Below are 12,365 nucleotides of genomic sequence, written 5' to 3'. Positions count from 1 at the left end.
AAACTTGTTATTCGGTGGTTTTCAAAGTCACCAATCACGAATACAAGACTTTAATTAGAAAATTCTTAAAACCAAAATGGCGGACCCATTAATGGCGAATTGAAGAGTACCACAGAAATTGGCATTTACCACCCAAAGAAATGTGTTATGAATGTTTAAAAATTGAGTCATTTGAGTGAAAATAGACAAATGTTTAAAAATGAGAGGCAAAGAATATAAATCTCGATTTGTAGTCTGTATTGTCTCTTTCAAATATTCTTACCAGTCCTAGCAGGGAGTGATAATATCATACGTTTAAATGAGAAATATAATATGCACAAAATGAATAAGATTTTAGCGCTAAAAATATAAATTTGATCATTCAAGTTGCAAATTGTTTTAAATAAATTCTAACTGACATTTGCAGGGAGATGACTACGCCCATTTAGTTCTCATGTTTCCGGTACAGAATTTTTTTTTGTGAGTTTGTTATATTGTAGATAAAGAAAAGTGAACAGCAATTAAATAATTTATTAAATTTAATACAGTACAGTACGAGTATGTAACAAATAAATATTCCACAAAACCTTTGGTCCCTATATGTTCTAAGTCTTGCAAAGACTACAACTAGTAAGAATATTACTTAGCTCATATGCACAAGAAGAATAACAACCACTATTAATCGAGTTTGTACTTGATTAATGCGGCTTAACAAAACTGAATTAATATCTGGGATATGTAATTAGGGTATAAATAATTTATATGATTCTAAAAATTAGTTTTATATAATTGAGCTTTAAATACAGTAAATGACTACAACAGATACTATTTACAGAGTAGTAAAAAAACTACTGATAGGTATATTTTACAAGATACAAAATACAATATAACTTTCAGGCTTTCACAGCTTTTAATCCCTTTTTGCCCCCAAAGTTCCGAATTGCAGACAGCAATTGATCTCTTGAATCCACTTCTGCACCGATTGGTTTCGATAATGATTTTTTTACATTTGCTTTAGGCATTGATGGAGGGGGAGGTGGTTTAATAATATCAGATTTTGTTACACTCGGTAAGGAGTTATAAGTGCTATTTTTTTCATTATGTATCTCTACATAGTTATTGGGATTATATTCAATATTATGTCCATTTCGGTCCACTAACTTACTAGACTCAGTCCTTCTTAGATTGGACTGGGAAAAAGGTACGTCCTTGTTAGTAGTATAGCCCTCTTTCTCTTTCGATTTTGCAGGAAGGGTGTTATAACTAGCTGGAGAATTCCAAGATAACCTGCTGGTAAGATTTGCACTGTCATTTGAGGTTTTAAATCCTCTTACAGTGGGGGCAATAGACGGTTTATAACTATTTACTCTGAAAATGGGTTTGGGATCCTTGCCTACACTTAAATTGTTCTCATGGTTAGAATACGAATTATTGCACAAGTTCTCCGAACTTCTATACTTAGTTGAAAACTTATTTTTTAAATCTGATACTGGCTCTGTTCTATTCAAAGTGTGTGACTTGTAACTGTCAGCTCCCTGATATATTTGTGTCACGGAAGTGTTATTGTTATTGCTGCCCTTATATGGTTTCTTTAATTCTACCGACCTTACTACAGGGACTCTTGAAATATCAAAATCTGACTCGTATGATACGGAATGAGGACGTGTGGTTGGTTGATTTTTGTTTATATTTGAAAAGGGTTTCCTGTAACCCATCGCGGTGGTGTGATTAATGAACCTTTGGTTTTCTACTGATTTTGAATTTTGTGAACTTAAAATACCTATTTTTATCACAACATTTCCCGAAGTTTGCATACTACTAACAGGTTCAGTACCATTTACCTTAATACTAACATTATTTACTCCTCTATCATCGTAACTGCTAACATTAACATTAGATCCTTTATTATATGAAGTGGAGTTAATAGAAGTTGATGATATATTATTTTTTACTTCTATACTGTTATTACTAGTAACGTTATTATTAGTAGTATTTACTATAAGTTTTGAAGACACGTTATTGCCTAACTTATAGTCCGCATCCTCTTTCACACTGACGGGAATTTTTGGTCGTTCTGACCACGTTCCCATGTTGATGGATGGGGGACCTCGGTATTTATATATTTTCTCCGGAACATCAGGCTTTTGCGGCTTTTCCACTGCAGTAGGCTGAACAGCAACTTTAGTTTTAAGTTCAGACTTTACCGAGTTGCCTGAATATTTTTCCTTGTGATTAAGATTTTCCACAGATGAGGTAGGGGTGCTGAGCTTGTTTTGTATAAGCTTCATAACCTGTAGAAAATAGTTTTAAATGAGAATCTGCAATGTGGAAAAATGTTTAAAAATACAACAAATTGTTCGAAACCAAACATTTGTAATTTTTATTTTACAATAAATAAAGGTTTTAGTATTTTGTGGTAAACGTGTTTTAAGACTGGCATCAAGATAAGAGGTTCAATTGTTTCTAAAAAGATATTTATGAATTGCTCTCGTATTTACTTCAATTTAAAGGTATGAAGCTAATTCAATAAAATTCTAATTTTTTTCTAAGAATTCTATCAAATGAAGTCAAGCACTATACCGAAAATTTAGCTATGCAAAAGGTATTATAAATTATAAAGCCCCACAAAAAGAAAAAGTTCTGTACCAGAGACATGGGTAGATCTGGTGTATTTTTTGATGCTGAATCCGAATCTACAGCCCAAAAACCGATTTACCAGGGCATTTTTTAGTAAAACGCTAGAATATTCCCTAAAATCGGGTGAAATAGTGAGGATAAGGAAAGCTTTATAATGAAAAGCAACAATTTGGAAATACTTTGAGAAAACATTTTAAAATAATATTTTGAGCATTAGAAAGAAATATATGCAAATTAAATACACACTCACCCGTACGAGGGGGTCAATTCCACTTCAAAAATTAAATAACGAATGTTAGTGCAAAACATTATGAAGACACATAGCCTTCTAAGTTATATCACCAAATATACATATAAATGTAAGTTGATAGACAACATACCAAAAAAATACAATATCATTTATGATGTCCAACCCTCAAAGGGTTGGAAACCACCTACAGACCAGAGTTCCACTTACCCCGTCAAGTTACACATTTTTCTATTCAATATTTTTGCCTGAATGTTGTTTCCGCGAGTTTTTGGGATCAATGATTACGAATCTGATAGTCCTAATCCGAAAATTCCTAAATAAAAGATGGCTGATCCAATATGGCGGATGTAAAAATTGAAAAACCATTCAAAATTTGAAAACTATTACCTACTGAAACTTGTTATTCGCTGGTTTTCAAAGCCATCAGGTTTAATTCTTAACTCTATTATGGTGGATTGAAAAGTACCATAGAAATTGGTATTTACCACCCAAAGAAATGCGTTAAGAATGAAAGAGACAGCACAGTGCAAACCAAATTTATATTTTTTATTTGTCATTTTTAAACAGTTGCCCGTTTTTACTTGAATCACTCAATTTTTTAAACATTCATAACGGATTTCTTTGGGTGGTAAATACCAATTTATATGGTACTTTTCAATCCGCCAGAATATGTCCGCCATTTTGGATTTTCAGCCATAATCTTCAAATTTTGAATGGATGGATATTGGATGCGCCATCTTTTATTTAGGAATCTTAAGGCGGGTATCCATTTGTGTCAAATGCCCCGTAACGTATCACCGAACATGTTACGTTACAGCTAGTGGAGATGGAAAACTGTTGCATGGTACGTGTAACAAATTTGACACGCGGAACTAATCCGGGGCGAACCATCAGTTGTCGGATTTTAGTCGTCGCATCAAAGGGATGCAATAGTACTTTCTGCCACATGTTGGGATGGGGTTACCCGTAATGTTGCCTGTTGCACATCTGATTTTACCTTATTTGTTGTTTCGTCAGTCTTTTGTATATGGTTTGGGGTCAGTCTGTTTTCTGCAGTGACTAGGAATAGTGTGTTTTTCTGTGTTTGTGCCATGAAGTGGAGTAAAGAAAAGATTTGACGCTGCTGCTAACTGCAATTGCAGTGATGAATCCATTATTACAATCAGGTTCATACTGCGAGTTTATGTTTCTGTGTCGTCTCGTAACCTTATTTTGTTACGTTACGGAATGAATGATACGACCAAAACCACACATACTTTCGCAGCGAACCGTGTCACCCTTTGCAACAGGCCGTAACATGTTCATTGTTACGTTATGGAGCATTGCCACAAGTGGATTCCCGCCTTTAGGATTCGGATTTCAAATTCGTAATCAGCAGCCCCAAAAACTCGCAGTAACAAAATTCAAGCAAAAATATTTAATAGAAAAATGTGTAATTGTAAGGGGTAAGTGGGACGTCGTATGTAGGTGGTTTCTAAGCTTCATAGGGATAAGTTATATTATATTTTTTTGATATGTTGTCTATAAACCTACATTTATATAATTGGTAGTATAAAATACAAAACTAAGGTTTTTCACATTGTTTTGCACTAACATTCGTTATTTGATCATAGGCGTAGATTTAACCCCCTCGTAGGGGTGGGTGTGTATTTCTTTCCAATGCTCAAAATATTATTTTAAATTGTTTTTTCAAATTATGTCTTTACAAATTGTTGCTTTTCATTATGAAGCTTTACCTTATCTTCATATTTTCACCCTATTTTAGGGGATATTTTAGCGTTTTACTAAAAAATGACCTGGTAAATCGGTTTTTGGGCTACGGATTCGGATTCAGCATAAAAAAATACACAAGATCTATGTACTGATGTCTCTGGTACAGATTTTTTGTGAGACTGTGTTATTAACATAAAACACATAGGTACCTTATGCAAAGAAGGATTTTTGGTATCGACGAACTTTTATTTCTTTTGGCAGGATTAAAAAAAAAGAATAATTCAATTTATTAACCATTAAAACCAGTACAAATATTTTAAATAGAATGCGTATATATGACTTTCATACCTAGAAAATAAAGTTAAATATTGATATTGGTTGCAGGAGAATGTTTTAAATATTTTCTGGATAAGAAATTGTGCTCCAAAAATGATCATGAGCCATAAGTACCCAAAAATTAACAGAAATGTGTCTGAAGTTAGAACAGAAATGATGGAAAATAGGTATCTGTACCAACTGAAAATACTCACAGTATTTCTGATGAGTATTAATAAGGACAAATTATTAAAACCAGAAATTGACCAAATGATATGTATATGAAACCGATGCATAGTTTTGATTTCCTAAATTATTTAAAGGATTATTATAGTTGAGATGTTGATTGGAAGGTAATTTCACGGGGAAAACAGGATTGTGCCTTAGTCAATCTATATGTCCTCAGTATTTTATAATACTTTTAGAACTTGGATTTCATTTAATGATTAGAAGGTAAGGAAGGATTGAATGATTAGAAGGTAACTTTGCCTTCTAATTGTACAACAGAAATATCACAATCCAAAGACTTGATATTAAGGAAGGTATTTACTGGTAGATAATCTTATAAAGACCATTCAAAATCATAGGGATTTCCAAATTCCAGAAGCTGAAGATTTACTTACATCATATGAATTTAGAAAAAAATACCTATGGATCTACTTAAATGTCCAAAATATTGTTGTAAACATTGAAATGCGTGTACGTTGGAAATGCTAGAGATTGGTATATTCTCTCTATGTCCAATATAATAAAAATTAGTAAGATATTAGTTATATTTAGTTGTTATAAGCAGGGGATAGTTAATTTTATTAGGCGTATGGATATATTACCTAGAAATCACAATTTGATACCTGATTTATTTTTATATATTTAGTGAGCTCCATATAAATTATTATTATTAATACTTCATATGTTAAAATTACTACGTATTTAATTAAATTACAATATATTATATTTATTAAAAGTTGACATCATCGTTACTGTTGTAGTAATGTTTGTGTTAAATGTATTGCGATAAAACCTACCTCTAAGCTTTGTAGACCAGACACATCATATAAACTGTTGCTTCTCGATAAATCTTCTATACTAGATTCAATTTTTTCTTCTTTGTATTTGTTTGAGTTTAAAGTCAGCTGTGACTTAGACCTAGAGACTGGTTTAGCGGGCACCCATGTATTATCAATCGAGAAAGATTCTGATCTAAATATACTAGACATTGGTCCAAAACTTCTTGGCATCGCAGATACCTGTGGCTTGTAGAATTTGTACTCTCTCTCTTCATGTGAATGATTTGACTGGTCATCTAAACTGCTCTTCCTAACAGGAAGAACTTCTATAGAGTGACCACCATCGGATTTGCGATGTGAAGACGAAAAACTAGTTGTTTCTGCTGTGTTGGTATTAAAATAGTCTGTATTGCTTCGTATCGTGTCATCTTCAAAGACTTTAATTTTTTGTTTTGGTTGGTCATAAGTAGAAATTTTAAAATTTGGTAAAGTGTGTGTGGAGGTATTGACTTTTCTGTAAGTTAATTCCCCTGTTTCCCGGGGCAGACTAGATTTACTTATTTCATTGTAAGTTGACTCAAACTGCTTTAAAGAACTAGAAAATGTGTCAGTTTTAACACTTTTGGATTCTATAATATCAGTCATTTTTAGACTAGTTGCTAATTCTCTGTTATATACTAAAGACTTTCGTTTTTCCAAATTCTCCAAAGAAAGCGTATTAAGTAAAGGCTTCTCCTCTTCACTAACAACACTAGTTAAGTCACTAGTGACTGTTCCCTTTTCGGATTGACTGTCCTCAACGGCCTTTAATTTCTCAAAGAGTTCTGGAGATGTGACTACAGAGTCTTTGAAATCGGTAACAGACTGACCTGTGAAACTTTCATCTTCGTTAAAATGTGCTGGACTAGAATCCCTAAATGCTTTAGGAGGCGAAGGAAGTTGATAGTGCCAGTCTATTTCACTTATTTCCGGATCTGTTTTCAAATCTCTTCCAACACTTGGTGCCTTCAATTGTTCAGTAGACTCTTTGATAAGTTCATCTACTGGTTTATTGACAGAGCTAATTTGTAACTCTTTAATCGGTTCTACTTTCGGTTCTTGAATGTCCTTCACTGGTTGTCTCTTAGGAACAATCTCAGATTTAAGGTCGTCGTTTTTAATTTCTTCAATTTTTCCCTGTGTTGTTTCGGATATAACTGATGGAGGAAGGATGGGTTCTGATAATTTTGTTTCTTTTTCAAGGACAGGAGGTGGTGGAGGAGTAAGAGGCCTATCTACATCAAGATCCGAAGATTTGTCGATTTGATTCTCTGGTGCTATACCACTGTCTGTGGAACCAAATGATTTATCTTCCAATTTAATTTGATCAGTGGATAAACTGTTACTTTGATAGGACGACACTGATATTAAAGTATCTCTAGCTGGTGATATATTTGAAGACAATATTGATTCTGAAAAATAAAATAGCTTTACTTTAATGTATGGTGAATAAAATGAACAAACAAACAAAACAAATTACAAAAAGAACAATTAAGAGGCTGTTGAAGCAATATTACACAAATACATGAAGTGGTAGAAGATTTAGCTGAAAATGAAAAATTAATGCAAAACTAAAGAATCTACCAAGTGCTGCAGTGCCTAATATCTTACAGAAGAAAACAAAAACGAATGCAACCATAGTTACAAAGTCAAACCCACTACAGTTAATGCAAAAAGTCACTACCTATACACAAACAAAAACATTCCAAGAAAACTCAACTATAAAAGGAAACATGCCTGTGTCAGAAGCATCACTAAAGATCCATTTGTTTTTAACTTCCACTGAAGTTAAAGAAATATCGTCCAAGTCTTCAACATTGTTCCATTTTTTTAATCCTCTACTGTCATTCATAAAGCCCGGTAAACTTCTTAAACTCCTTAAACTACTTATAGACTGATTTTTATGCATTTCAATCTCGTCAAAGTTGTGCATTCCGAATAGCTGATTAAAAATTTCATTGCTAACTTTTGAGTTCTTGGAAAGAGAACCAGAAAATGTATTTTCATCTAAATCTGAGAATTCATCCACAAAATTAAAAGCTTCCAGCGCTGAATTAACTGAATTATTTCTAGTGAAACTTCCAGTCTTACTATCATTGGACACTTTGCTATGAATACTAGCTGTGTCATCGAAGTTCTCTAACAGAGAAGTACCAATTTGAAAACGTCTTTTACCAAAAGTGTCAAATTTAGTGGGTGATCCTTTTTTTTCTTTGGACACTTTGGGAATCATAGCGATTACTTCTGGAGGTTTTCTTTCATTCAAAAACTCTGGAGAGGAAAATATATCTTCGTGAGTAAGTTTCTGAAGCTGGGAAATGTCAGGCATTGACTTTGTAAGATTTTTTGATAATTTTGGAGTATCCTGTTCCAGCTTGTTTAATTCATTTAGCTTTTCAAGGTTTCTTTCGATCTTTGTTTTCTGTCTAGTTTTCACTTCAGGTTTTTGATTAACTGTTGAATCAGAATCAATTTTCAAAACATCTTTTGCTATGTCCTTTTTCGTTTCTTTAGTTTTGGGCACAGCAACTTTACTATTCTCCACTATGTTCTTATTATCTTTGACTTGATTTTCGTTTTTATCGATCCCTCCTAATTCTTCTTTGATGATTTCATTTACAATACATTCATTATCCACTTTAGTTTCAATGATAATTTTATTGATTCTAGGTTTTTTCTCTTCAGCAATAAACTTTTCGGTATCAATTTCAATTTGAGGCTCAGAGTGCATACTATCTTTAGCAATAGTAATTTTATCTGACATTTCTTCCTCTTTGATTTGCTTCTGTTTCTGACTCTTCCGAAGATTTTCATCTTCTACTTTGCTTTGTGGATTAGTTGAAGTTCTCAGGAATTTATTAGAAGAAACTATTTCACTTCTAGGTCGGGGTTTTGGAGGTGCCTTTGCCTTATTTCTAGGTAAGGGTACAGGGTTATTAGAGGGTGTAGCTACGTTTTCCTGTGTTGTATAATGTGTATCTAGCATGCAAAATACAAAGCTATATTAGTAAAGAAAGGTTAGGTATACCATTCACCATAGAAGGTACTACGTTTTCTGCCACCAGATAATTAAGAGGTGCAAACAGTATAAAGATACCGATGCTTTACAATAAATATATACATGGTGCTAAATAATTAAATAATATTCATAAAAAGATCTGTATATGTTAATGTGATTTAAAATGTTATATCCATAATTTTTAAATATTCTGATTTTGACAGTTTGCAGAGATAATAACTCTACAAAAATTCTGAGCTTTTGCTAACAATAATTTTATCTAATTTAGATAAAAATTGTTTCCAGTTTTCATCATCCCTATTTCGCGAAATTTTACTATTTAGCGCAACTGACGATGATTCCACTGAAATAATTTGTTCTGATTTTGACGCAAGTTCCTTTTGTTTAATGGTTAAAATATCATCCAAATTATTATTTTCTCTTTCGTATATTGTGTCACTAATTGTCTTATTTACTGCACCACTTTCATCATAAATGTTTTCACAAATTTTTAAATCTTCATTTGAATAGAAGTTGTTGATCCCAACATTCCCAATATTATTTCTATTATTGTCATCGCCATTTTCAGGTAAATTTTCAAAATTTAAAGAATTTGTATTAGTATTTGAAGTTTTATCAACCATTCTGATTTTATAGGACGAGTTGAGATGTTTTTCATTAAAATTACTATTGGTATTATTACAAGCAGTTGTAGATGAAGCTTTAACTTCTGACATGTTAAAACAATTAATTGGGATATTTGAATTATTTACAGTATCATTTACTCCTGGGACTGAATTAAATTCAGAATCAATAGTATATGGATCATTTTTTACATCATAATAGTTGTTGTCACTGACAGTTCCACTATTCTCAGCTAATGCGGCGGTAGTTACATCTGTTTGACAAAACCGTTTATTATTTAAATGAATGTTACTATTTGGAAAAACACTACTTTTTTTCATGCTGTCATTTTCATTACAACCATCATATCTACTTAGAATAGTAGAAGCAGACTCATTTATATAACTAATGCTATAATTGTTACCAGAAATAGTTAGAATGTTAATAACATCACAGTCACTGTCTTCAGTGGAACCACCGTTTTCTATATCTGAGTTTAAATTACTTTCAATGCTACGTCCTTGAACTGCTTTAACGTTGTCTTCATTATTATAGATTTGACCAAGAGTAACAGTAGATTTTGATTTACACAAGTTAGGTCTACTAATGCCGTTATTGAAAAATTTACTGAAAAACTTAATTCTTTTATTTAATTTCGAGTTGAGTAAATGTTCGTTTACACCTCCGTGTTTGCGTGCACTTAAATTTGTCGAAGATTTTGAAAAAGATATTTTTGTTGGCAGAGTGTTATTTTTCCCATAATTTTTATCCTTACCTTTCTGTATGATAGTGGGCTGACTAGCAACTACAGGACTAGGTTTTTCTACGTTTATTATCGAAGAGCTATTTGAGGAGCATATTACAGGTGGGGGAGGAGGAGCTGCTTTCTTTTTGCGACCTGAAAATAATAAAAAAAAATATAGTATATTCATCAAGTGTTTGCTATTATTGTACACTGTATTGCGTCTTGTCTTAAATTTTTACTATACGAGTAAATAGTAACACTTGCAAAGTGAAATATAATCTCTCTAAACTGGCAAAACTTCAGTTAATATTTAATTGTGAATAGTAGTTGTGCTTTGAGCTAAAACTACAATCTCCAAATTTTTTTAAATAATTCTTTCTTTATTCCGATCCGAACTGAAATTTTCCAATTTGGCCAATTATTATGATTCCAACAATTATTGTTTTTCTTGTGAATGTTTTTGTTTTTGTCGAAATACCAAATTTTCCACTTTTAAACAGGGTGCTTGCAAACAAAACATCTAAATATTAGTACAAATGAAATTTTGAAAATTTTTTAAAATTATCATCGACAATGTCAAAATTTGGAGAACTAAACATGCAATTGTCATATGAAAAAGGGCTTGAAACTTGTTGATTACATAATCTAATGAATAACTGTTTTTTTCTTCATAAAAATTTAACTGGGCTGTCAAAATTTCGTTTCAAGTCATAGTAGAATGGTTTACTTTAAAAGCACTCTTTTTGAAAATAAATAATTTGGTATTTCGACGAAAATGAAAAAGTAAACCACATCATACGACATATTGTCGTAATTAGAAAAATGTTGTGAAAATTATTTCAAAATGTTATTTGGCGCGTTATTTGTTAACAGATATCGCATAAAAAACAGCAGTATCACAGTTAGATAGTTTTTTTTACCCTACATTCTATAAAAGAAAATTTAATCAGTCAAAAATAAAGAAGTTACAGGTTTGTATTACTTTCGCGACATCATGGAGTGCTCTCCTGAAAATGTATCGAATTTGATCAATACGTTTTAAGGTATGCTGAATGAAAATACGTAATCTGTTTTCTGAAAAAAAAAATGGCTAATACCAATCAACTGTTTCGATGTCAAGAAAACACGTCCTAGTTGGCCGTGAATTGCATTAATAAAAACAGCTGTATCACAATTAGATAGAGTTTTTTTTACCCCACATTACAAAATAAAAATTTTTGAAATCGGCCAAAAAAAAAGTTACAGACTTGTAGGTATCATATTTAAGCGCGACACCCTCTATACAGGGTGTTTCTAAAATAGGGTTCCAAACTTCTGCTGCGTTTATAACCCATTAAAATAAGCCAAAAAGTTCCTATTAATATGTGCCCTAAAACGCACCCCTACGAAGTTATATGTCCTTAAAAGGGCTCAAACAAAACTGTTTTTTTCTGTTATTGACAAAACGGTCGCAAATAAATAGAAAAAAATTTATGGGTCTAACATAACTTTTTACTAATGATATTGGTAGCCTTATTTTTATTCAGTTTGTTGTCAATAGTGGGAAGATTAGAGGCCAAATTTCAAAGAAAAACAGCAAATTTTCTCAATTGTCGACGTTTCGTCACTTATCGTGACATCCTCAGGACACTATAAAATTTAATAATTTCAAAATTACATCACAATTTATAAATAACAAACTTAACATTAAAATATTAAAAAATTAAAAAAGTGTGTCTAAAACATTACAATAAAATGAATACAGTAATATCTATATAAACATGAAAAAAAATTACAAATACAGACACACTAACAATTTTGATATGTCACAAATTTAAAAAGAAAAGTATTAAAATTACACAAACAAAATGTTTTTATATAATAAATAATAAAATAACAAAATATGGTGAATGAACAAGAAACGCAACAAACAACAACCTGTACATAACATGCGAAAAAGAAAATTTTAAATTAAAATTAAATCTACGTATATTGTTTATATGTTACTCACATTACAGATTTAAGTGTTTCACTGTGTTTTCCTAGTCTCGTTATACATAGTATGTCATATAACAATCT

General features: G+C 31.8%; 1 protein-coding gene across 6 annotated transcripts in view; it reads right to left on the bottom strand.

Moving 5' to 3' along the window:
• Nucleotides 1-495: 495 nt before the first annotated feature.
• LOC108906682 (MATH and LRR domain-containing protein PFE0570w) overlaps nt 496-12,365 on the bottom strand; it is a 353,179-nt gene continuing 341,309 nt past the window's right edge. For 5 of the 6 annotated variants that reach the window (XM_018710009.2, XM_018710011.2, XM_018710010.2 and 2 more), the window contains 4 exons: nt 10,338-10,460; nt 7,678-8,919; nt 5,920-7,352; nt 496-2,270 (listed from right to left, as the gene is read on the bottom strand). In XM_018710009.2, coding sequence (XP_018565525.1) covers nt 873-2,270; nt 5,920-7,352; nt 7,678-8,919; nt 10,338-10,460 — 4,196 coding nt within the window. In that variant the 3' untranslated portion in view covers nt 496-872. The remainder of the gene's footprint in view (nt 2,271-5,919; nt 7,353-7,677; nt 8,920-10,337; nt 10,461-12,365) is intronic. The other variant, XM_018710013.1, reaches the window with a different exon arrangement.

Source organism: Anoplophora glabripennis, unplaced genomic scaffold (genome assembly GCF_000390285.2).
Source record: "Anoplophora glabripennis isolate ALB-LARVAE unplaced genomic scaffold, Agla_2.0 scaffold135, whole genome shotgun sequence".
NCBI classification, from domain to species: domain Eukaryota; kingdom Metazoa; phylum Arthropoda; class Insecta; order Coleoptera; family Cerambycidae; genus Anoplophora; species Anoplophora glabripennis.
Note: the sequence above shows the minus strand (reverse complement) of the source record. Positions and strands in the feature narration are given on the sequence as shown.